The sequence below is a fragment of the Lonchura striata genome, chromosome 3 (genome assembly GCF_046129695.1).
Source record: "Lonchura striata isolate bLonStr1 chromosome 3, bLonStr1.mat, whole genome shotgun sequence".
In the NCBI taxonomy this organism is placed as follows: domain Eukaryota; kingdom Metazoa; phylum Chordata; class Aves; order Passeriformes; family Estrildidae; genus Lonchura; species Lonchura striata.
Genome location: NC_134605.1, coordinates 104,285,943 through 104,310,902, shown reverse-complemented (window position 1 = coordinate 104,310,902; position 24,960 = coordinate 104,285,943). Strand labels below are relative to the sequence as shown.

At 36.4% G+C, this 24,960-nt stretch overlaps 1 protein-coding gene across 8 annotated transcripts in view; it reads left to right on the top strand.

Annotated features, from left to right (window-relative positions):
- Nucleotides 1–24,599, top strand: part of PUM2 (pumilio RNA binding family member 2) — a 67,614-nt gene extending 43,015 nt beyond the window's left edge. For 4 of the 8 annotated variants that reach the window (XM_021525344.2, XM_021525340.3, XM_021525338.3 and 1 more), the window contains exons 11-21: nt 1,445–1,588; nt 2,594–2,875; nt 7,613–7,849; nt 14,048–14,315; nt 14,857–14,986; nt 16,537–16,671; nt 16,928–17,065; nt 18,690–18,815; nt 19,355–19,476; nt 20,743–20,935; nt 21,676–24,599. In XM_021525344.2, coding sequence (XP_021381019.1) covers nt 1,445–1,588; nt 2,594–2,875; nt 7,613–7,849; nt 14,048–14,315; nt 14,857–14,986; nt 16,537–16,671; nt 16,928–17,065; nt 18,690–18,815; nt 19,355–19,476; nt 20,743–20,935; nt 21,676–21,807 — 1,907 coding nt within the window. In that variant the 3' untranslated portion in view covers nt 21,808–24,599. The remainder of the gene's footprint in view (nt 1–1,444; nt 1,589–2,593; nt 2,876–7,612; nt 7,850–14,047; nt 14,316–14,856; nt 14,987–16,536; nt 16,672–16,927; nt 17,066–18,689; nt 18,816–19,354; nt 19,477–20,742; nt 20,936–21,675) is intronic. The other 4 variants (XM_021525342.3, XM_021525341.3, XM_021525346.3 and 1 more) reach the window with 3 other exon arrangements.
- Nucleotides 24,600–24,960: the final 361 nt, after the last annotated feature.

Here is a 24,960-nt window from a genome sequence, read left to right as displayed (position 1 = left end):
TTGGTGAGAAAGAGAAGGTAGATGTGCCTGGAATGCAAAGCAAGTAGTGAGCAGTGAGAACAGACAGTTTTAGAATTATAGCAGTGATGATTTTTTATAACCAGCATAATGCATTCACCTCCAGAACTGTGAATTGAACCTAAAGATCTGGATTTTCATTGCTCCTCTCCTGTTCAGTGCTACCTGAGTCTCCTTCATATCTTCATATTTTCTTAGTGTGTGAGAATTTGGACCTGTGTATCCAGCTTTCCTACAGTGCACTGTAACCACCAGGCCAGAAGGGAGATGATGTTTCCAGCTCTTTTTTGGACTGTGTCTAGGCAGAGGAGATTACAGAGATGTTTTTGAAATTGAGGCTGATGATTGGGGTACTTACCTTAAATCAGAGATCCAGTTACATTCAAGTCCATACGCATTTCAGAGAGAAATCTGCTAGACCTAGTTCTGAACATACAAACCAACTGATGGGAACTGCTGACTTAAAATAGAATGCAAAATTTTTGTTCTTACATGTACAAAAATAGATGTGGGACTTTTGCAATCTTGTCGTTTTTCTTAATAGTGTTAGTGTGTATTTGAACATGGGAGGAATATTGTTTCATAAGAATAGTCTACCTATCAATTAGAAATTGTTATATTTTAAATATCAGCACCCTTTCTTAGATTATCGTAGCTTGTCTTCCATTTTTGAGGGATTCTTATTCCAATTCATTTCTCTTGCTCTTGTTCTAAATAAAGGTATTTTTTTGCTTGGCTTTCTTTTGTCTCTTTTGCTTTTCTTTGTTCATACATTGTATCCTGTATTTCTTCCTACTGCTTGCTTTTCTCCTTTTTCAACTCCCCCTCCATTTCTTCACCAGTTCCAATTCTTAACTGTCAATGGAATGAAGTGTTATGCTTGGATTGCAGTCTTTTTTATTCCTGTGAAACTGGCTGGTCCAAGGTACTCCTGCACACACAGCATTCCTTTCCTAATGTGTTTTTTACAGATGGACTTTTAAGTGTTGGTAGGGAATGTGTGGAATTGCCAGACTAGCATTTAGCTCAGCCTTTTAATTGTGCACATCTCAAGAGCTTCTCCATTGACAAAGGAGTACAAGAGAAATGTATTGGTTTTTTAACTGCTGAAAGAAATTGATTTGATAATGATCCAAACACTGCCAGTTGTGTTGAACCTATACCTTCTCAATATGTTAGAAACTTTAACCTTGACAGTAAGTTCAACTTTGGACAACTAATTTTAGCAGTTATTGTAGTTGTAAAAAATTACCTGAAGCATTTCTAAATCGGATTTTGTTCAGTTTTTTATGGTCTTTACTGCTTTTTCTTTGATGTCCAGTGTGGCAGAAAATGCAGTTTGTGGTTAGAATATTTCAAGGAGAGAGGAAATGCTGCCTGTATGAAGCTATCTGTACCACTGATCCTTGTCCTCTGTGTTGTGTAGGTTACCAAGTGCTGGCTCCCACTGCCTATTACGATCAGACCGGTGCCTTAGTAGTAGGCCCTGGAGCAAGAACTGGCCTTGGTGCACCGGTCAGATTGGTGGCCTCAACTCCTGTTCTAATCAGTTCTGCAGCAGCACAAGCAGGTAAATATTTAATCCTGTGCAGAGGTTTCTTTCACTTCTCTACTGAATCTTAACAGTAATGTTGATTAGTATTTGACATCATTGTTTTCTGTGCATCAGTGAAGTTTCCTAGTTGTGAAGGATATCCTGTGCATGCTTGCTTTTTTTTTTCTGTCTTTTGTTCTTACTCACAGATGGGGTTTTCCATTTTTAATTGGAATTTACAGTCCTTTTCCCATCATATACAGGCATGTTTCTGCAAATGTTACTTGTCAGATAGGAACATTTTCTCCTTCCTCTGCCCATGCATTATAACATGCACTTCTCATCAGTCCCCTAAATGGTGTCCTCTAGGAAGCATCATTTCATTGCTTCGGCCTGGCAGAAGATGGACTGCTCTGGAACCTTGCTATGCTTTTCTCATTAAACTTATTTTCTCCTGAAAAATGTGGCAAGGAGAAAGCTATGTGTAGAATGGAAAGTAAAAGAAGAGAATTAGTTATATCAAAACTCTCCAGATTCCTTTTTTTTTACCAGTTGTCAGATCTAGTATTACTTTACTGAACCAATTATTGCATTTGTTGAATTAAAATCTAGAATATTAACCCTGGATTAATTAACTTGATCTGTTCAGAAAATTAGATTTTAAGTTAATCTATCAGCTTCTTTGTCTATGCAGAACTCACTTCTGACAGTAGCTGAAGATGTCTTTGAATGACTCTTAGCTGCAATTCTGCCACTGCTACTTTGGATATAAAAAGTTCAGTAAACAGTAATGTCTTATATTAAAATTCCCTCAATTACATTAACAATTCTGCAGCCTTGACCCTAAAACATGTGCTGTCTTCACCTTTTTCCTTGAGTAATTAAGATTGTGTAATACTATTAAGTCTCTTAGTCCTTTAATATGTGAATTGCTGCTTGTTTTAAGAGGGCTTCAAGAAAATACATTTTAGTTCTGAATGATCCATTTTCAGTCAGAAATGTTTGAGAGAGTAATTATGATTGAAAACATGTGTTTTACAGCTGCAGCTGCTTCAGCTGGAGGAACAGCAAACAATCTCGCGGGAGCCACGAACGGTCTATTTCGGCCACTTGGTGCCCAGCCACAGCAACAGCAACAGCAAACAAATAGTAGCCTACAATCCAATTCATTTTATGGCAGTAACTCTTTGACCAATAACTCCCAGAGCAGTTCCCTTTTTTCACATGGTCCTGGCCAACCAGGAAGCACATCTCTTGGCTTTGGAAGTAGCAGCTCTTTAGGAGCAGCTATCGGCTCTGCACTTGGTGGATTTGGCTCATCAGGTAGGTTGTTAATATAGTGAGGACATTCTGTGAGACTTTTGTGCTAAGCAAAAAAATATATCTGTATCAGGCATCATATATATACAAATATATTTCTAAAAAGAATACAAAAATAGGTTATTTAAGTTTAAAACAAATTTTAGGGGAATAAAAAATTTTTCAATTCACTTGGGTTCTGTATAGAAGATGGATTTTTGAATAATATCCTGTAGTCACAGGTATCTCCAAAATACTATTCCATACCGATCTGTGTACTCTGCCCCAGAAGTTTGTTACTGTTTTTCAGTAAGCTGCTTTTGTTTTAAAAGAAGCCTTCATTCTGTGGTTAAAGTAACAGTTGATGATAGTAAAGATACACATTCTTATGTTTTAGTAATCATGCAAGAAAAATTCCTAATTTTATATTTAATAAATCATACAGTATATGACTTTCTAAATTTGATCTAATATCAAAGTGCTTGCTTCTATAACATTTTTAAAGGATTTATAAAACAAAAATACCTAATACCCAAGAATAGGCCTTGTTAGCTCTAGCAGGTTTAATCTTAGATATAGTTAAGCCTAAATAGTTCTGTGCATTTCTGGGGCCTTTAATTATTCCAACAGATACTACTAAATATTACCAACCTGTTTGTAGTAAAAAAAAAAAAAAAGGCATTTTGTCACATTTCTGCCCTAAAGCACAAATTTCAAATTCACACAGTTTTAAAACATGCAAGGTAGGTTTTTCTTATATTTCAGATTCAGTTTTAGTGAGGCAAGATAAACATTTTTTAAGAATATTTCCTTTTGCTATTAATCTTAAGTTTACAGCACTGAATTGCTTCTTGTTACTAATATTATTTTAATGAAATCAGGGGAGCATGTTTGATTTTGCATATCTTGTAGATGGGTAGAAACTGGGGGAATATTATGCACGCTAACAGTATTCTTTGCAAAATTGAGGAAAATCGGCGCTGAAGCCAGTAATTTTTAAATAATTACAAACTGGCCTAATATATGGGAGAGAAAAAACAGAAGGAAAAGCACACTCTTCAGTGTTAAGTCATGGTAGTTGTTATTTGGTGACTGTGTGACTAGTGGCATCAAATATATTGCATACCAACACAGAGTTTTTTTCTCAGTGTTATTTTTCATAAAATAATCAGAAAAATGTTTTACTTTAACAAAACTAATACTAGGAAGACCAAAATCAGGTTTTTACACTCATCCTGTCCAGCATTTGATTTGAAAGAGGAGACCAAAACATCCCATGTTCAATTAAAAAAAAACTTGAGGCTACTCAGTAGTGTAGGTTTTCTTAATTTTTCCTTAATTTACAGCAAGTAAATTTTATTTACAAAATTGTGCTCGCCAATATAATGTAATAGAACTTGTCCTAAGCTATTTGTAAGGTTTCAGTGAACCCTTAGCAGCTGTGTTTCACTCTAGGTGCAATTTCATTAGTGGTAGATAGTCATAATTTATATATATAAATATTTAATACAGTGCAATTATTTAAGTTCTCTAGATAGAATAGATTTAAGTCATAGTTTTTATCCTGCACTACCTTAAGAACCTCCATAGAACACAAATTTTAGTTGTGTATCTACTTTAAAAAATCAGCATAGCTTTTCCTGGCACAGGAGATTAAGCCTTTTTCTTTTACCAAAGGTCAGTTACAGAGCTTTGTCCAAAGCCCTCAGCACAGAGAGCACATGCTGAAATCTTGCAGCAGTATCCAGGGTGATTTAATTAGCATGGTAGTTTGCACAGGGAAGCAGGAACCCCATACTTTTGCAGTTTTAGAAGTGCTGATGAAAGGTGCTATCTGAACCTGAAATATTTTTAGTAGTATTATTAGAGTAAAAGTATATTGAAAGTGCTCTTCTGCCAAGTATAAATTGTACTTGCACTAATAGCCACTTTAAAAATGCTTCCTAGTTATTTTTTTATTTTTTTAGAGTTCTGGCCTGTATGTATATATGAATTGAATTACACAGATAAGCGCTTAAACAAGTGGTATTCATGTATATGGAGATGAATTGAAAGTTTAATTTTTTATGTGCCACAGTTTCATCTTCTTTTTAACTCCCATCAGTGTCTTGAAAATGTTGAATTTCAGTTAAAATATAGCCATGAAGACTGATAGATGGCAGAACACATTTTGCCCTTATGGTTTCAGTTTTTGCAGGGGGCAAAAATAGCCGCAAAAAATGCAAAGGTGAGCATGTTCTAGCTTGAATGACTGAACAAAGTAGCAACTGAAAACAGCAAACATACCATATAAATGACTGTATGTACTCACAGTCTCTGTTTTTTTATAATAAAGTTATTCATACTCCATTTTAAAGATGTAGGTACATGATGATAAGTTACTGCAGCTTAACAGGTAGCCAAGAATTAGATCAACTATGGCAGCTTTCCAGATGCTGCCTTCTGGCATGTAACAACTGTAAAAGAATTGGAATAACTTAGTGAAGGGGAAAGAGGAGTAAGCTATTGCAACTTATCTTCTGAGTTTTGTGAGCATTGCTTGTTTTTGTGTGTAAATACAGCTCAGCTGCTTTGTGGTAACTTGTTAAGCTGCAGTAATGTAGCCGAGTAAGAAATGCTGAAAGATGGAAAAATAGCAGTCCATGATGTAGCATTGTATTAACATTTATATGGTTCACTGAGCTGGAGCCTGTAGAGCTGGGCTCAAAGCTTGAGATTTCTTTCAACTGTTGCCTTAATTTGCTCTTCTGGTTTCTTATTCTCAATCTCCTTGCCTAGTTAGTCCAGTATCTTTTCCTTCTGGTTTCTCCTCTAGTATGTCTTCCTTCCCAGTTTCCAGGCAACATTTATCTCCTGCTTTCCTCCTAAGTATGTTTCTGTTTCTACTTGTACTGTGTGATGTTCCCATCGTCAGCTTACTATTCCAGTCTTTTTGCCCCACAATCACATATACCTTCTACAGCCTAACTTTTCTTCAGATCTGCTTTCTTCTCATCCTCAGTCCCACTGAAAGTGCTTGCCAGTTTTTCTTGCAGTCTCTTTGTTCGCTCCTTTGTCTTACCTTTCTCTCTTCCTCCTTCTGGTTTCCTTTTTTCTCTTTCCCCTCTCCCTAGTCTATTTCTTGTGTTTGGCTTTTGTCTCCCTGGCACTTGAAATGGAAAACTTCCTTTCCTCATTGCCTCATGGGCCTTTCCAACACAGGGTGGAATCTTGGACAGCAGTTTCAAAGTCTGTTTTTGACATGGCACATTGAAATTCAATTGCAGGCACAACCTTAATCAAACATCTTAGACATGCTGTGTATGGTCAGGAGTTTGAGTTTTCAGCTATGAGTCTGTAGCAGATCTGTGCTGAACTTGGATGAACTGTGATTTTGCAAAGATTTTTAGTCCAGTCTAAGAGTGAGAAAATAAAGGTCTCCTGTTGCTGGCATATTTGGTCTGAGTGTATGAAAGTATCAACTACTCAAAGAGGGAGCTAGATTATTTTGGTAAGGATAAAGCGCCTTTCTTTGCCTGTATTTCTGAAATGGCAGTATTAAGACAAAAGTTCTATTAAAAATTTTGTCCAAGAAAGTTCCTGCCATGAAAAATATTAGCCAAGTTGTTAATGCTATGAGAAAACAAATTAGTGTCTTAAAAATGGGAAGTTTCAGGCGACCTTTATGTTGTTCCATGCTGCCAGCTTTAGTAGGAAGGTACTTGAAAAGGATAAAGGTCATAGAAGTAAAAATTCTGACCTTTCCTTTTTAAGTTGAAGTAGTCAATAGTAGTAATCAATTTTCCAAATTCAGCTTAAGAAAGATATTTGTTATTAAAATCCATAATCTTGGTTTGGTTCATGATTATAATAATAATTATAATAAAGTTCAGTGTTTAAAACAGGCACTCTTAATTTAATACTTCACTAGTATGCAGCGGATGCTAGAATTTAACATTTCTAAAAACTTTTTATTGTTCTAATTTGTCCTAGACTGCTCATCGCCCTGCTGAATGCTGCTGTGCAGGATAACCAGTCCTTCACTAATACACTGTTATCCAAAGCCTCTAGTCTAATTTGACTTTCAGAAACACTGATAGTCGTAAAAATCATGTTTTTAGTTTCTCACTTAATTTTCCTATCTCTGCTGTGCTTCTCATCTTCTTTCTTGGCTTACTCCCTTTTTATAATACCTTTTCAAAACACTTCATTGAGAGCCATAATTCTGATAGGGAATTTAAAGTAGTCATTTTTTTCCTACAGGTGAGGGGTTCACAAACAAGGAAGTTCAAAAATAGCTGAACAGCAGTATAACTTATTTTGTGAACCCTTAAACAACAAATAATTTCCTCTAGACTTTTTCCTGAAAAGATGTCACTGTCTGACTGATAATTTATGGTGGAAAAAAAATGCTCAAATAATTTAGTGGCAATATTTTTAGAATCATTTATCCTATAAAGTGACATTGTAATCTAATCTTAAACATTCAATATTTGTCCCAAAGCCTGAACTCAGGCATTTAAAACAGACTACTGTAATATTACTATGAGAAGTCTAGTGTGAAATGTTGAAAGACATGGAAGTTGGTGAAATTATTTGCCAGTGGTATGTTTATACCCACTTAGATTTACTTAAAAGCATGTGTGGTTATCACAGTAATTGTCTTTGTCATAACGATTGCTGTAATTATTGTGATCGCTTCTGTTGTTGCCCAGCTGTAGTTGGGGATAGGTTTTATTCAGTTGACACTGTGTAATTAGGGTCTTTTTATTTCTTCTTCAGTTGGCAGTTCTGCAAGTAGTAGTGCCACAAGGAGAGATTCTCTATCTACTAGCTCTGACTTGTACAAAAGATCTAGTAGCAGCCTAGCACCCATAGGGCAGCCATTTTACAATAGTCTGGGATTTTCCTCCTCTCCAAGTCCAATAGGCATGCCTCTGCCAAGCCAAACGCCAGGACATTCACTTACGCCACCGCCATCACTTTCATCACATGGATCCTCATCCAGTTTGCATTTAGGTAAAAAAAACAAAAACAAAAAACCAAAAAACACTTTTTGTTTGTATGTGTGTATGTATTTCTATGTGTAAAATATATGTTGCATAAGAGATGTCACATTACCTTTGCTGTTAAACAGTTTTGTAATGAAGAGGGGCCATTCCTGAAAGGTGAAGAGCATGTTCAGATGCTCATTGATATGACAGTGGAGGGCACTCAGCTTTTGGTAGTATCAGGCCAACAACTGATTTTTCTTCCCTTGCAGAAGCCCAGTAAGAGTTATTGGTCCTTTTTCTATTATGTTTCCACACTATGACAAGCCAAAGGTGCATTATTTTTGTTTCTCCTCTACTGTGTTGCCACTTTAAGGACATTTTAGATTGTGTGCTTAACAGTGAAGTGACTTTCATTAACGCCCCTTGCCATGATAAAGTAGAAAAGTGAGCAGTGCTCTCTCTCAATGTAAAATGTATTGAAAGATGATTTTTGAATCAGTCAACCTCATGGCCCAGTTACTTTGCCAGGATGACAGTAGTTTATCACCAGACTGATGGAAGGAGACCAAAAAAAGCATTTGTCAAAGAAGCAGCAAAGATCTTGTTAGTGGTGGCTCTCTGTTATGCATTTTTTAAGGAATGCTGAAAATAATGTCTCAATTTTTTTTGGCTAGTGAGATGACACGGGAGCTCAACCTTTCTTTTAAAAAAAAAATTAAAAATAAAAGAGCAAAAGAAACCACACCACAGTATACAGTATATTTAGAAGATAATGCCTCTAACCTGAGGTTACCTAGTACAGTTTTTCTTTTCCGCTGCAAATATTTGCAGTCATTTAATTTGGATGCTAAAATCATACAGTGAAACTGGATGTAATTCAAGATTGAGTTGCCAGTTGCTCCAGTAACTGTTCAGTGCACAGTTCCATGCTTGCAATAGGCAGCATAATCCCCTATACTTCTTAGTGCAAATAAAAGAGGAAAAAAAAATTTAAATGCCTACCAGAATACACCTAAAGTGAGAAATGTGTGAGTGATTTGTGTAACAAGGTTAAATAATTAAAATAAATTACATTTGCAGTACAGTATCCCCTTCAAGGTTAAGTGCTGAATACCCAAAATAAAACTGGGCAAGGGGATGTTTCAGCACGTTTTATTTTTTTTTACTTACCTTTTTTCCTTTTTCAGGTCTACAAAGTGCACCTTTGGGCTGAGACCAAGCATGGAAAGTTTCAGCCCAAATGGAGGCTTTTGAGAAAGTTCTGACCATCTGACAATGGGGTTATCATGGAAATCTTTTTCTTTCTTTCTTTTCAAAGTACTCTCACCATAGTTTTCATATTGCTGAAAACTATACTTAAACCAAATTTTGGAAGGCATTATCTAAACTTTAAAACATTCAAAGTTTTGTTCATTTGATACTTGATAAATGTTAAAAGATTTTTTTCCAGTTCTGAGAAAATAGGCTGTGATCAATATAGAGTATTGCCTCTATCAGCAGAAATTGTTAAATACTGACTTTGACCCATTTTGAACTGTTTGGCAGTGTCAACTAAGCCTAATAGCTTGTTAAAATCATGTACTAGATCACTGCGTAACTGCCAGAATATACAGTTGTACTCTGAAAATTGACACAACCTTATTGGCTTCCATGTGTTCTCTTCATCCTCCATGTGAAGTGGACCATGATTACTGATAAACTTTTTGCTATATTACAAAATCAGCCTGAAATTTGGAAATGGAGGACTTTTGGATACTTGCTTTCACAAAAATGCAGAAAAATGCAATTTTTTTTTTTTTGCCTTTCTGCCCTGTGCCATATTTTTGCACAGTTGCATTCAAAGTGCACCATCTAAGAGTTTAAGACTATTTCTGCAGTTAATTGTCTGTCTTGTTATATTTATTTCAGTGTGTTCATCAGCCACTCTTGGAAGCATGTTTTGTTCTCACATACAAAAAAATAAAAATCAAAGGTTTCTCACCAAAATGAGAAGTTCCATCTGAAATCAAACAGGGAGTGTATTATAAGAAAAGTATGGTTAGCATGTAGTCACTTTTCAGAGTAGAACAACATTTTTAAGTTCATGTCTGCATGCAGTTTCCATTGGTATTCTGATAATGCCTGTCAAATGCAGCTCTCCCTCCACCTTCCAAACTTGTCCTGCCTGCTTGTATCAACAGGTTCAGCTAAGTTTAACCTTTGTTTTAAAATGGGCATCAAACTCGGTTGCTCCTGTTTCAGCCACCAGAATCTTGGGAAAGGGTGCATGGTTTTATAACCCCTTTGTCAGACACTGCTGCAATTTGTAGCTTAAAAGAACAATTTCCCTTTTACAAGAAATTTGTGATATTTTACTGCTTTTATCTCACCAACTTTTATCCAACATCCTAAAATAGGAATGTGCTAATGACTTTGTGCTAGTGTCAGTTTTCCTGTATTTGAAGAGATTTGTCAGTTGTCTGTAACTGCTGCTTTACTGTAATCAGCTGGAGCAGTAAGGTCATGAATTTGAACTACCCTTTCACTCCCAAGTACAAGGAGCTGCAAGAGGAAGTAGTTTTCCACTGTCATAAAAAATCCTTTTAGATTGGTAATCCTTATTACCCTGTTTGATGGTACTTGCAGCATTTTAAGAGTAGAGTTTTGGTGTAGAGTAGGGTTTCTAAAATCTCAACTTTTGGAGGTAATTATTTCCTGTGTGTTGCAAGCCAGGTTTGTTAGCAGTTGGGATTGATGTTTCATCTTCAGAGATGGTCATTCTGGGTAAGAGTAAAGGCCCCTTGGCAAGGCAGTGTGGGGAGCTTTGCATTGCCTCAGCTGTGTCCCTCCTCTGTAGGGCTGCAGTAAACCAGACATTACAAACACGTGCATTGATTCCTAAAATATACATAGATAGGTGTAATTCTATTTTCCATATGAAGATGAAACTTTTTAAGCTTAGGATGAGATTAAGCTACTTTTTTACAGATAAATAAATACTTAGTAAAATTAGGTTTAAAGCATTTATATGCATGTATGTGTGTTACTAGAAAATACTGCTGACACATGTAAATAAGTTACTGTGCAGTAGACGTTTTTTCTATCTTTATTAGAAATAATTGAAAAAATAATAAATACTAACAGACTAATGCTGTCAAAATTAATGTGCCTTGATCTCGTTTTTAATGTTTTTTTCATGTTCTCCTTAACACTAAATATGTTAAGGAGTCAATTATTTAACATGCTTTATGTCCTTGAACCTTAGGCTCTGATTTAGATTATCTATATCCCCTTTATATCTCTCTGCCTTTTCCTCCCTATGGATTAGCCATGGGGCTTTAGGTTCAACTAAACTGTTAAACAACTTGGTATTACCCAGTGCTTTGGAGATCTTTGTTTTATGAGATCAGAAGTGATAGCTGATGATTATCTGAAGAATGAACTGCACACTTCTTTCCCCAAGAGTTTGGAATTGTGTGGCTATACTCATGTTTAATATGTATTTTAATTTATTCAGTAGGGTATGTTCCCCAAATAACTTACAAGATCTAGGCTGTTACTTTCCTAGTTTGGTGAAGAAAATAGGCCATTGTACTCACAATTATGTCTGCATGTAATAAGTACCTAAGACAATATGCCTTTATTTTTTGTGAGTTTACTGTCTTTCAAATCTGCAGAGTTGCCAGTGAGCCATAACATTACTGTAATTAAAGGTTATGTGCAAATAAAAGCTAATTACTAATTAAATTACTCTTTTTTATAATAGTATCCAGTGTTTTACAAGGTTCTGCTTTCTGAGTACCACAGGTTCTTCTGGGCACAATGGATGTGCTTTGTTAATACAGCCTTCCTGTATTATTGTTCTGCCTAATGTGATTGTCTGAAATAGCCTCAGAGGGTAGACAGGAGCCTCCCAGTTGCAGCGTAGCTGTCTTACAAGTCTTAAAAAGTGATGGTTCCCAAATTACACTGAAAAAAGGCTTTATAATTCTCAGCAGGAAATGTATATTACACATATATAGCATATTTGTTAAAAGCTACCAAATTTCTTAATTTCTGTTTTAGTTGCTGGATAAATTGTCACATTTAATTTATAGAGATGAAGGTTCAGTTAAAAAAAACCCAAGCTGAAACAATTCCTGATTCACATGTTCAATTCTATGACTCTGTATGTTGACTGAGCATATGATCAAAACTTAGTTTCTGGCACAGAATTGAGCATGTGATCAGAGGAGTAATAGTGATCTTGCAACAGGAAAGTAGCCTATAATTTCCTTTCAGATGGGCTCTGGTGCCCTCTCGTGATATTAAATAGTGTTACTGCACAGCACATACAGGGAAGCCAGGATTGCAGTGGTGTGCAATGTTTACATAGTCCAGATGAGAAATAACATCATTTCAGCTGCATAACTTTTTTGTTCTTTAGAAGTCTGTTCCTAGATGAGAACCTATGGCAGAGCATCACTCTGCATACTGCTTCACCTGCAGAATGTTGGGGTTTCCTTTTCTTTTGTTTGTTAGTACCATAGTACCACAATGTTTACCAATGGAAACTAAAAATGATAGTTACAAAAATTTGATTTTTCTGACTGTAGAGAATTAAGACACTTTAAATTAAGAGAAAACCTGGTTTTTAAAAGATGTTGTGGCGCATAAAGTATTTGTTGGTGTTTATCACAGAATTTTGAAGACTAATTATAAAATAAGTACTAATTATTTCTATTTTAGGGCATAATCCTATACAGTGCAATAAATGTGATGTTTTATGTGTCTTTCAGAGCACTAACATCTCAGAATCTGGTACTACAATTTGACCTTTTGAGAAAGATAACTTTACCATTAATACATTGCCAGTCCACTGTAACACTCTTGTTGCCTGGCCTTATAAATATTTGGAACCAAAGGAAAACAAGGATTGGCTAGGGCTCAGTTAGTTGGGGTTTTTTTCATTGTTTTATGAGTTTTTTTGGGGTAGTTTTTTTCTGGTTTTTTTTTTTTTTTTTACCTTGTTTAAAAATTAAGTTTGTGATAGAGCACCATTCAAACAGCACATACTGCAATTTATTTTAAATTCAAATGTAAATACTTAATCTATTGACTTTGAAAGGGCTTTAATTGCAATTTCATTTCCTAGACAGGGAGCCAAATTGTTTCCTTTCCCAATTCATAGTCAATACTTTTAGGGAGGGTTTGTTTTTTTCTTTCCTTAGTTTGGTTTTAGTAGTAGAATTGAGGTTCCTATGTTGGAATTGTTTTTGAGTATTTCTGCTTGTAGTATAGTAAGAGTATCCCTCTGAAAAATCATACAGCAGTTGGGAAAAATGCTTTGGATGCTTTTTATGATAATTGCTGCCTGTTGTAAAGTGGATGGAAGAGGCATGCTGGAGGAGTTCAGAGTGACACACACTGATCAGAGAGCAGGGTGTGAGGAGAAATGCACAGGACTGTAGAGTGAAAAGAGCTCTAGGTAGAATCACTAGCAAACAGGAGTAGGACCCAGACACAGGGAGGTAATTCAGTTCTTGGAAAGTAAGGAAGGATGAAGTGAGAGTGGTGTTTGTGCAGTGAGGAAAGGACTTCGAGTTTCTAAAATGAGCTTCAATTTGATGAATCTGTGGTTGTTTGATGATTAAGTAGAACATTCTTAGTTACCTGGTTTGAAATTTGACATATTTAGTGCTGAGAAGAGGTACCAGATTGAAAGCTTGGGATGCTGAAGTCATCAAATAACCTGCAGGACAGGTACAGCTTGGCAAGAGGCACCACATGTACCTCCCCAAAAATGCCCTTAACACGCTGTAAGCTGGAAAGGTATCTCAGTAGGGACTGAAGGGTAGTTCAGATTTCATGGTCTATTTTGACACAATTGGCTAACATCAAGACTACTAACAAGGGTATAAGCCAGTATGACTCGTGAAGTGGAAATCTGCCCACTAAGCTTAAGGCCCACCCAGTTCTAAGGTTTCTGTAAGGCTGAGTGGGTGCTCACTTTACCTACCTTGATATATTCTTCTAATGACATTTCTTTTCCTGGTGCCCTTCACATAAAAATGAGGAGGAGAACGGTTTTATTTATTGCAAGATAAAGCTATCTAACTCCTCCAACCATAATGAGGTAAATATAAACAAGACAACACTGTTGTTTTCTTTGGCTCCAGGGTGTATCTGTAGTTTTAGTTCACTTGCTGTTTTGCTGTTGCTTATTTTCCTCACGGCTGTTACTGACAGAGCTGCTTCCTTGTAGGAGGACTGACAAATGGTAGTGGTCGCTATATTTCTGCAGCCCCCGGGGCCGAAGCCAAGTATCGCAGTGCGGCGAGCACCTCCAGTCTCTTTAGCTCCACCAGCCAGCTCTTCCCTCCTTCGCGCCTCCGCTACAGCAGGTCTGACATTATGCCCTCTGGACGCAGCCGGTTGCTGGAAGATTTCAGAAACAATCGTTTCCCTAATCTTCAGCTAAGGGACCTTGTTGGACATATTGTTGAATTTTCCCAAGACCAGCATGGTTCTAGGTAATTATTGCAGGAATAGTTAATAATATTTTACCGCTTTGATATTGTTTTATTAATACAGAACTTTTGAATGAGGTGCTTGTCATCTTAATTCAAAGCATCTTAATTTGGAGCACACTCTTAAGTTGACCTTCTCTAAGAAATTTAATTGTAAAAGTAGTATTAATTTAGGTGCCTGTAGAAGTTCTCAGTGTAAAAAAAGCCTCATAACTAGACTTGTAAACCCTTAATATTAAGGAATGAAAAAGGCATTGATGAAGAAAACAGAATATGTGGCATCTGGAATGTAAAACTACTTTTTGTCAGTACATCACCAGGTAGTTAGTTACTTTTCATCTTTGATGCTTTTCAAATGAAAGTTTTCAAGTCTTAATTTTACTAAAATGTATCTTTTTATATGCAGAGGCACTACTTTCATTTTAATAAATTTTATAAATGTTGACTGCTTTCTTTAGAGTGTTGAGGTGTCTCATTGAAACGGTGTTTGAGAAGTTTTCCTGTTGTTGATGCAAAGCATAATGTACCTTTTTTTTGCACTTAGATTTATACAGCAAAAACTGGAGCGAGCTACTCCAGCTGAGCGCCAGATGGTATTTAATGAGATCTTGCAAGCAGCCTATCAATTGATGACTGATGTATTTGGAAACTATGTAATACAGAAGTTCTTTGAGGTAAGCATAACCCTGAGTGTATGGATGGGCATGCAAATGAAGTGCTGTAAATCTGGTTGAATTTAACTGGTCTTTTCTTAACACCATAGCAGAATTCTACATGACTTCCACAATCATGTAGACCCAACTCTGCATGGGTGTTTTCTGTTCTGTATTCAGTGTTTTTTGCCATAATGGACATGGTTTCTCCTTACACTGGTGGTGCATGTGTTGGTGAGCACTAGTGAATGCACAGGCATTGAGGCTTCACCAACCTCTGAGCAGAACTTGGAGAGACTTTCATCAGATGAAAGGGAACATAAATATTTGAAAAATGGTTTTTATTGGTTACTGCATCGTCGTACAGAATGGGTCTGGAAAATGCACTTGTGTTCAAACAGCTGTGTAAACTTCATCGGGTGCTGTGTATGAGGAAATTCCCATAAAATGTAGAGGCAGAAGAGTTTTGAGTAAGGGGTATCCACCATAAGATACATCCAGTATTGCTACAACGAGAATTTAAAACAGATTTGTCTTCTCTTAAAAACTATGTGGTAAAAAAAGGCTTTATCAAAGAATTACAAGATTTGGCTTGCAGAGAGAAGAAAGTAATAAATGTGTCCTGGGAAAAGTTATGTGTAGGAAAGGTATCTAGTATAGTGTAGTTTAAATCAAGGGCCATATCAAAGAGTGGTGGAAGGAAGGTGATGCTGGAAAATTCCCAGTAAGAAATAAGGTACTTGCTATAAACAAGAATGAAGTTGCTAATAATCTACCATAAGAATAATGTGCACACTTTTTTTACTTCTTTTTTAATAACCAATCAAAATATCTTTAAACTGTCACTGACATATGATAAAAAAGATCTTGATTTTGCTTAAGGGTCATCATTTGCTATTTTTTTCCATAATGTTAAGTTGGATGAATACACAGTTAATAATGGTTAGCTGAGTGTTTTCATCTTAATTCTGCAGACCACTTCTCAAGAAAAAAAGTACATGTGCCCTTACATGTAATAGGGGACCTCAGTTTACAGTATAGGTAGGCAGGTGAAGTTCCTGGTCAGGCTTTCTTCAGAGCTGATTACAGGTGTAGAGGTTGACAATTCTCAGCAATGCTGCAGGAACATTGCTGTGCCACCAGCTGGTTGTCCAGCTGGTCACTTCTGTGACCTCTCTTACAAGATGTAAGATATGCTGTACAAGATGAAAAATCTGATTTGGATTCATACAGAATAGTGACCTGTGATCAATTTGCCAGTATAACTTATTTGAAAAAGTGGTTTATTGCACTTAAATATTCCTACAGACAGGCAAACATAAACTATATCGTTTCTTCTGTTGTCGTTCAAGGTCATGCATTTGATAGCAGTATGTGAACTGGATGTGGAATATTAAAAAATGTTGCATTTAGAAAAGAAAAGCTTCTGGTAAATATCCCTACCAAAATACAAAGTGAAAAATTATTCAAATATTACAGTCATGTACATCTTGACCATACATACTCTGACATGTAAATTCCAGCATGCTGCAATGTCTTCATTTGTTAACAGCATATTTATTTTCTTTTAGTTTGGAAGCCTGGATCAAAAGTTAGCCCTAGCAACACGCATCCGTGGTCATGTTCTGCCATTGGCCCTCCAGATGTATGGCTGTCGTGTTATCCAGAAGGCACTTGAGTCAATCTCACCTGACCAGCAGGTAATTGTAAGTTAGAGCAATGCTTTTTTAATTTTATTTATTTTTAATGTATCCCTCTTTTTACTTGATTAAATTGATGATTATTCCCTTCATTATGAAATATCCTGGGGGCTAAAATAATTGTTTAAATGAAAGTACTGAGGTACACAGTTAACACCAGTGAATGTGAAGGTTGGAGTCAGGATGAAATTAAATCTTTCCCCATTTAAGGAGGGCGGGGGAAATACCATCATAAAGACAAGGATAATCTTTGTTTTTCCAGAATGAAATGGTGAAAGAGCTGGATGGCCATGTTCTGAAATGTGTGAAGGATCAAAATGGAAACCACGTTGTACAAAAATGCATTGAGTGTGTTCAGCCCCAGTCGCTGCAGTTCATCATTGATGCATTCAAAGGACAGGTAGTGTCAGTGGTTCATTTCCTCTTTGCAGGTTGCTTAGATTTCACAGGAAAAGGTCTGCAGGTCTTTGTCCATCATTTGCACGTACAAGGTAGCATTTGCCACTTTGCACTCAGCTTATTTTAAGTAGAATGAAAAAGGGAATGATGGCATTGGAAAGCTGTTGGAGAGACACATAATATGCTGTAAAAAGATGAATTTGTTGGAGAGAAGGCTCTAGAAAGCAATGTTTCTATGAATTATAAATAATAATAAATATTTATGTAATCTAAATACATACAAGGGACTTTGCATGCCCAGGCTTTGTGTTTGTGTTTTGTGATAACACCATTTCACATTTCCTTCACAACCCTTGGCAGGGCCATTTTTCATATAATAATAATATACGTGCTCTCAAGTATACGTTTTCCATTAAAAATTACATTTTCCTCTCCTGTTGCTTGTGTTGCACGTATGTCTTTCAGTGTTTCCCAATGAATGTCAGTCCTTAAGGAACTGCAGTGATGAAATTTACTAATCTGTTCCCTTCATATGGACTAGTGTGAAGGGGGTGTAGTATTTGTTTACTTCAGATTGGGGTTTTTGTTTTGTTTCCAAAAAACCATTATTGCTGTAAGATTGATGTTATGCTGCAGGCTAGTGAATGTGCTGCAGCTAAATAACATTTTAATCCTCTGAGACAAGCCTTGAGAAGAATTGTAAAAATCTTACTAACTTGGCTATATAACTAAACTTTACTTTAATGGATGGCCAAATATATTTCCTAATAAAATCTACAATATCTTTCTCATTTTACACAACAGCAATACCTGAATTACTGTTGTACATAGTACTAAATTGCATACCAAGGTTTCTAGGGTTCGGTCTTTTTACACCAAAAAGTGAGTATGAGGTCCATGAGATGCATTTTTTAAACTGTAAATACAGCCGCTTGACTAAAGTGTGAGTTTATGTACTGAACATACATCCTAAGCACCAAGTAATTATATATCGAATATGGCACACTTAAGTGATACTACTTATCATTTTCTTCTGCCTGCATCATCTCAGTTGATGCCTTATCATTCTATATTCAGTCCTGACCAACACTGACATTTTTGGCATTAATCCTCAAACCATAAATGTAGCTTTCAGAGAAGCAAGCAGAAGGAATGAGCAAGATTTGGCCGTATGTTTTCAGTAGTTACTTACAAACTTTATATCTCTAACTGGGAACTTATTATGTATACTGGAATATGAAATTGGTGAAAATCAGCCACCATTATTAAATTCCTTTTTATAAGTGTTAAAGTCTTAAAATTTGAAAAGAAAGTAAAAAGGAAAGCTTGAAAGTTGAACAGCAATTACCTAAGGGTCATACTTCCAGGCTCTCCTTTGCAGCCATGTAGGCTAGAAACATTGTAATGAACACTTGGGTTCTTAGCTGTATGTTTTCTGGAGTCCTTGACACACAAAAACCTACTTTTCCATCTTTTCCTGACTTTTCCTGGAAATAGAATTCTGGTCTTGGCAGTCAAAACTTTTTTTAATAGTAGTTATCTTCAGTTCCATTTTGAATGCAGCAATATTGCAATAGATGTGCGCTTCGGTCGGTTTAACTTCAGTTTGCAATCCTATTTTCAAGGTATTTGTACTTTCAACTCATCCATATGGTTGTAGAGTAATTCAGCGTATTCTGGAGCACTGCACTGCTGAGCAGACTTTGCCAATCTTAGAAGAACTGCATCAGCACACAGAGCAGCTAGTGCAGGTCAGTGCATGTAGACTCATTTTTAATGCACTTCAGAGTTCTTTGTTACCATAATTTACTCCTGTATCCTAGTTAAAATGCATTTGCTTCTTTTTAGTTTTGTCAACATTGATTTTTTGTTTTTCTTTCCTTCCATAGTTTTAATGAATATGACTTTGGAAGTTGGGAGGCAAAGAAGATATAAAAAGCATTTTTCTTACACTTTTGACTGTAGCTTGGTGTTCAGGGGAATATTACAGCTTCTAAAAAGTATGATCTTAAATTTGAGAACTTCTTTCTTTAGGAAGATAAAAAATACTCTAGCAAAACAATGGTTTTACGGATTATTTATGTTTTTCATGTAAAATTTATGGTCCGTTAAGTAATTTTTGATTAAATATTTCTTGCATCACTTTGCTTCTGTAATGTTGACATACTTATTGTATTTTCCTTATAGCCATGCAAATAGTACTTTCATACTTTATGCTCGTGTACAAAAGCTGTCAGTATTATTTACTTGGTATGAACACAAAAGAAAATTCAAGTAATCTTATTTTCAGGATCAATATGGAAATTACGTTATTCAACATGTCCTGGAGCATGGTCGTCCTGAAGACAAAAGCAAAATAGTTTCAGAAATAAGAGGAAAGGTTCTAGCTCTGAGTCAGCACAAATTTGCCAGGTATTGCACAACTTTCATATATTAAAGATTCATTAACCTTGTGAAGTTGTAACACTGGATTTATTTTTTGTGTTACAAAAGGGATACATTTTTTTTTTTTCTATTGTACATCCTGAAATTTCATATTTTTGTAGAGATGAATGGTAGTGATACTTTTATACTAGGTTTGGGGGAGGGAAGAGGCAAATGTTCTGTAGCAAAACAAGAGGTTCTGTGGGTTTATGGGATGGCTTTTGTTCACTTTGTGCAAGTGCAGGGAGCAAGTTCCAAGTTTTCATGTAAGGATGCCCAGAGACAGGTGAAAAGCTGTGCTGGAACTTGAGTGATGTGCTGATGATGATAAACTGGGACTTGCTGACTCTCAATCCATCCACCAATCTGCAAGTATAACAAGGCTGCCTTTAAAAAGTGGTAGTTCAGTCTGACAAGGATTTTCTGCCTTAGAAAGTCTGGAAGACTGCTGTAGGAGGCCTGAACTATTCTGACTTTGGAACCTAAAACTCCTACTTTCATGCTTTTTGCTGAAGTATGGATTATGTGCCTTTTGTGAAGGAAAAATACACCTCAGAATTCATTCTAGGTGATTTAGTGAGACTAACCTTGTCATCAAAATGACGTAGAAATGCACTGTGACTTTATGGGAGCATTTGTTTTAAAAATTGCTTGCAAACTAGTTTATTTGGATTTTATTTTTCTTTGGCCTGAATAGAACTCTTCATAGCCCTCAAACTTGCTTGATTTCTAAAGCGCAAATTTAGGACCAGGATCATTTTGCTACATTACAAGCTTTGATGGCCTTTCCAGCTTATGAAATAAACTGGAAGGTCAGAGACTTGCTCTACAAAAGAATATTTGATGGAATCACTGATGTAGGCATGCTCTTAGAAAGTGCATTTATTCAAAAAGCAAGAATCTTCATACCTAGCTTTCTCTGTTGTGTTCAAAGGGCCCACAACCAGGATAGATATGCTAGGACACATCTGCAGCCTGAAGTCCAGTACACCTATGTAGGTTCAGTGGAAAAGTCTCTCCTACTAAATAATCAGAAAATAACCCTGTCACATGGGTGAAGTAATAGTGATGTGGTGACTAACTTCTCAGTCATTAGACTGGAAATCTGGAAATGAGGAATTGATGCGTTTGCGATACGCTTTTTACTGGCATTAAGAGCCCTGAAGAACTGATAAACTTCCAGAGAAATTGATAATAGTTACCTGAAAGAATGTTACACCTCCAGTCCCATCATGGACTTGCCTTATTTTTCAGCAACGTGGTAGAAAAGTGCGTGACCCACGCGTCGCGTGCGGAGCGAGCCCTGCTGATCGACGAGGTGTGCTGCCAGAACGACGGCCCTCACAGTGCCTTATACACCATGATGAAGGACCAGTACGCCAACTACGTCGTGCAGAAGATGATCGACATGGCCGAGCCTGCCCAGAGGAAGATCATAATGCACAAGGTACGTGTGTGCAGCCATGTGGTGATTCAGAAATACCTCTGTGAGTTTTTCTGCCAGAGCGCCTTTCCCTGCAGATGCAAAACTCAACGCTTCTGTAATCTAGAATTTGATGTATAACCATGACATTCGGTGGAGCTTGGTAAAGCAGAAAACAGGTCTCTCAGCACTGAGATAAAAAAGGAAAATTTCATTGTTGATACTTGGAAACAAAGGAAAGTTGGATTTTATCTCCTGTCTTTGTGCCAACTTTTGTGTGAATATACTTCTAGCAGGAAAGTGTAGTATCTCTTGTCACTATTAATATAACAGGAGAAATACTGGTTTCTCTTTTTATTTCCTGGTTGTGGGTATGAATCCACTCTGCAGTTCCCCCAGAAGAGATTTCCGCACTTCCTAGCATACAGGCACATTTCTAGTTAAGAATATCCAGACAGGGAGAAGTGTGCTGTTGCCATAATAGCTGAAAGCTGTTTTAACACAGGGCCTAGGATATTCCTGCAGGAGCTCTGCTTTCCCTGGTCACCAACAGGGCTCTCCCACAAAGTCCTGCCTCCCTTTTCCTGCAAGAGAAACATCAGTTATTTGATGAGTCAAAATCATCAGTTTTACATCTTTCCAGAAACTTCCAGTGCTTTGAAGTACAGGCTTCTGGCATCTTTTTGCATAATTTTTTCTAAGTGTTGTTACCTCTGCTTGAAAGTGTGGATGTTAAAAAAAGCCAAACATGTTTCTTATTACAGATTCGACCCCACATCACGACTCTGCGTAAATACACCTATGGCAAACACATTCTGGCCAAGCTGGAAAAGTATTACCTGAAGAACAGTGCTGATTTGGGGCCAATTGGTGGACCACCAAATGGCATGCTCTAAAAGACAAGGAGAAACGGAAGAAAAATTAAATTGTGAATTATCAAAACCTACAACTTAACTCTAAATGTTCTGATTTTTTTAAATCTATTTATTGACTTTGTTCATCCATTTGTAAAATTTTTATTCTTGTGTATATTTTTGGGGAGTGAATTGTTAAAAAAAAATATCTCCAGCCCTGATCCGGAGACCTATCAGATTGGATGGCTGGCAAAGCACAGAATGCCTGTATATGATGTAATTGTATCAAAATAGCTGTCACATATTTTGTAAATTTTTACCTTGTAAAGTCACTGAAATAGTTTTTAAAGGGAAAAAGTACAGTATTCTTTTAATACACTGGCTTGCAATCTGGTAGGTCTACCCAGCATCATAGCACAACAGGTTTATAGAGTTGTATATAGAATTAACCCTTATTTTTCCCTTTTATGTGAAGTCTTTTATACCAGATTAAAATTGATCAGCTTCATAAACATTATTTAACATGTTGAAAAGTTAAGTTGTGTTTTGGTGGTTCACAACATCCTATCCAAATAACAAACAGGGCACAGCAAATTAAAGTAGGGAAGGACAAAACTATGGAAACTTTGAGAGTAGGTTTTGGCACTTGCTGTGGATACAGTTTTTTTTAAATCATGCCCTAAGGTTTTCTCTAGCAATGTATTAAAAATAAAGTGCTGTATATACTTATATATTTAATTGTTGTACAAGGTAGAGGGATTAAAATGATGGTGGTACTTGCATTCAGCAAAGTACTCTGTTGGAAAAGGAGTGAACCCTGTATTAACTTTACAGTCAGTTTTACAATGCAGGAAGAGTAGAGATATGTATTTTTTTATTTTGCATATAGAATTGTAAGGATTTGAAAGTGTTGAGCATTTATTTTGCTTTCTCACTGTAGATGCAAAAAATAGGTAATGATAAAGAGAAGGGGCCACTGAAAAGTAAACTTGATAGCTCAACACTTAAGCATGATTGATTAAATATTCAGATAGCTTTTTGCTTCCTATAAATATATGCATTGTATACGTGTAGTTAATAGGTGTAAGTTTACAGTTTGAAAACAAATCTCTTGTTTCGATGTTTATTACAAAGCCTTGCTAATTTAGTAGTGATGCTTACCTTGGTTGTACAGATGTACATTTGTAAACCTTCATGCTGTAAATGTAATTTGTTTTACTCCTTTTTGGGACAAAAATTTGCATTTTAGTGTATATTCATATCCTCATTCCCTTCTTTCCCCCTGGCATATAGTGTTGTATAATGTAAATTTATTTCAGCAAATCAAGAGTGATTTTTTTAAAATTCTATCTTTATATGGTTTCAAAAATATGAACCGGCTTTCTTTTTATCTATTGTGAGAAACATTATGTTTTGTTTATAACATAGCTGTTGAATCTGTTCATATGGACACTTTGGGAAATCAATCTGTTCAAATTTTAAATCAGGATAAATAAGCATAGTAAGAAGTGGACTGAAATACTTGGTTATTACAGAAACCAATGCTTCTTCCATCTTAATAAATGTGGCATGAATTTTTTGTACAGAAGAGTACTGTATTTTTGAATAGCCTTCTCGCAGCGTAAAGCAAATATGTATGATACTGTCGATTTTTTTTCCTCTGGACATAAGACATTGTAACAGTAACATAAAGATGATGTACATATACAAGCGGCCTTATGTACATTTCCCAATGATCTTTTTAAGGCAGAATTGTGACCATATGTGTATAATTAAAATCCTTTTTAATTCTTTGCCTATGGAAATATTTTGGAAAAAGCTTACTTTGTATATTCAGTTTCTGAAAGATAAAGAAAGTGCTTTGTATGTTGTTGAAGTAAGTATTTTGTGTAAAATGTTCATTTGGATGGCTTAACCTAAAGTTTTCATTAACTTGGTAGTTTGGAAACAACATCTTGAGCATTGATCAAATAAAAGGCTGTTGTGGTAGGGGTGTGATCATGAGAAAGAAAATAGTAGTGGTATAAACTTGTATGAGGAATTCTGTCATGTTACTGTTGATACCAGGGTTACCTAACTGTTACTATAGCAGACATCTGAGGCGCTGCGTTTCTAATGGTAGTGATAACTCCTTAATAGGCAAATGGCAAAGTTTCTTCTGGTCTACTTCCAGTGCCTGCACAAAGTGAAGTAGTAGGCCTTGTTATTTTGAGTAAGCACAATTCTAATTGCCAAGTAGGTTTTGTATGGCAGTTCACAAAATTCCTACCCAGAGGTACCAGCCCAGTCATTGGAGCCAGAGCTTTCCTGTAGTCACCCAGGATGACTTCTGAGCCACTTCCTTGGACACATCAATTCTCAGTGACTATCTTTGCCCTGTGTACCTGTGCCGTGTGTTGCAATCCACAGAGCCAGCATTCCTTCAACACAAGACAGTATGTCAGGCTTTTGGGGATGTCCAGACAGAAACTGATAATGTCCCTGTACTTTGTTCCTGCAGCACTCATGCCATGGTTGAATTTAAACAGTCCTGTAACTGTCATCCTTGGTGCTTTCAATATCTTTAGTATAATCTTCCACTTGCTCTCCTGAGATCATTTGTGCACAAGTTTTATCCAGGAACATGAAAATCACTGGATTTCCTTTCAGCTATTTTAGGGTTTGGGTAGAACCACTAGACTTTTTGCTCAAGTATTGCTTTTTGATATAGATTGTTTATGGACCAGTTTGATTAGGTTTGACTCCAGGTGGCTCGTATTGAATAATGTAATGTTCACGTGTATATACTGTAAAAATCAAAATGAAAATGTGTGAATAACACTGTGTGAAATATATCTGGTCTTGCGTTTTTCCTGTAGGAAACCAGCCATATTCTCAGTTATGTGATTTACATGTGTCTGTGGAGCTCAGCTTTGGGAAGGTGCTTGCTCACTTGTTCTGATGGGAATTGGGCAATTATTGAAGAACCCTGGATTAGATCATTAAATTTTCAAAGGGCAGTTTTGAGCAGCTAAACCTTCCTATATTATACATCTTTACTGCTGCCTAGTTAAGGCTACAGCCTGGTGACAGTTTCTTCGTACATCTCTGGATTCAGGATGAGTTCAGGAGCATTTGAGAGGGTTAGCTTTCAAATGAGAGAAGAAATTGTTAGCTCTTTGTGGCAATCCCTGGATCCACACTCATTTCTGTTAC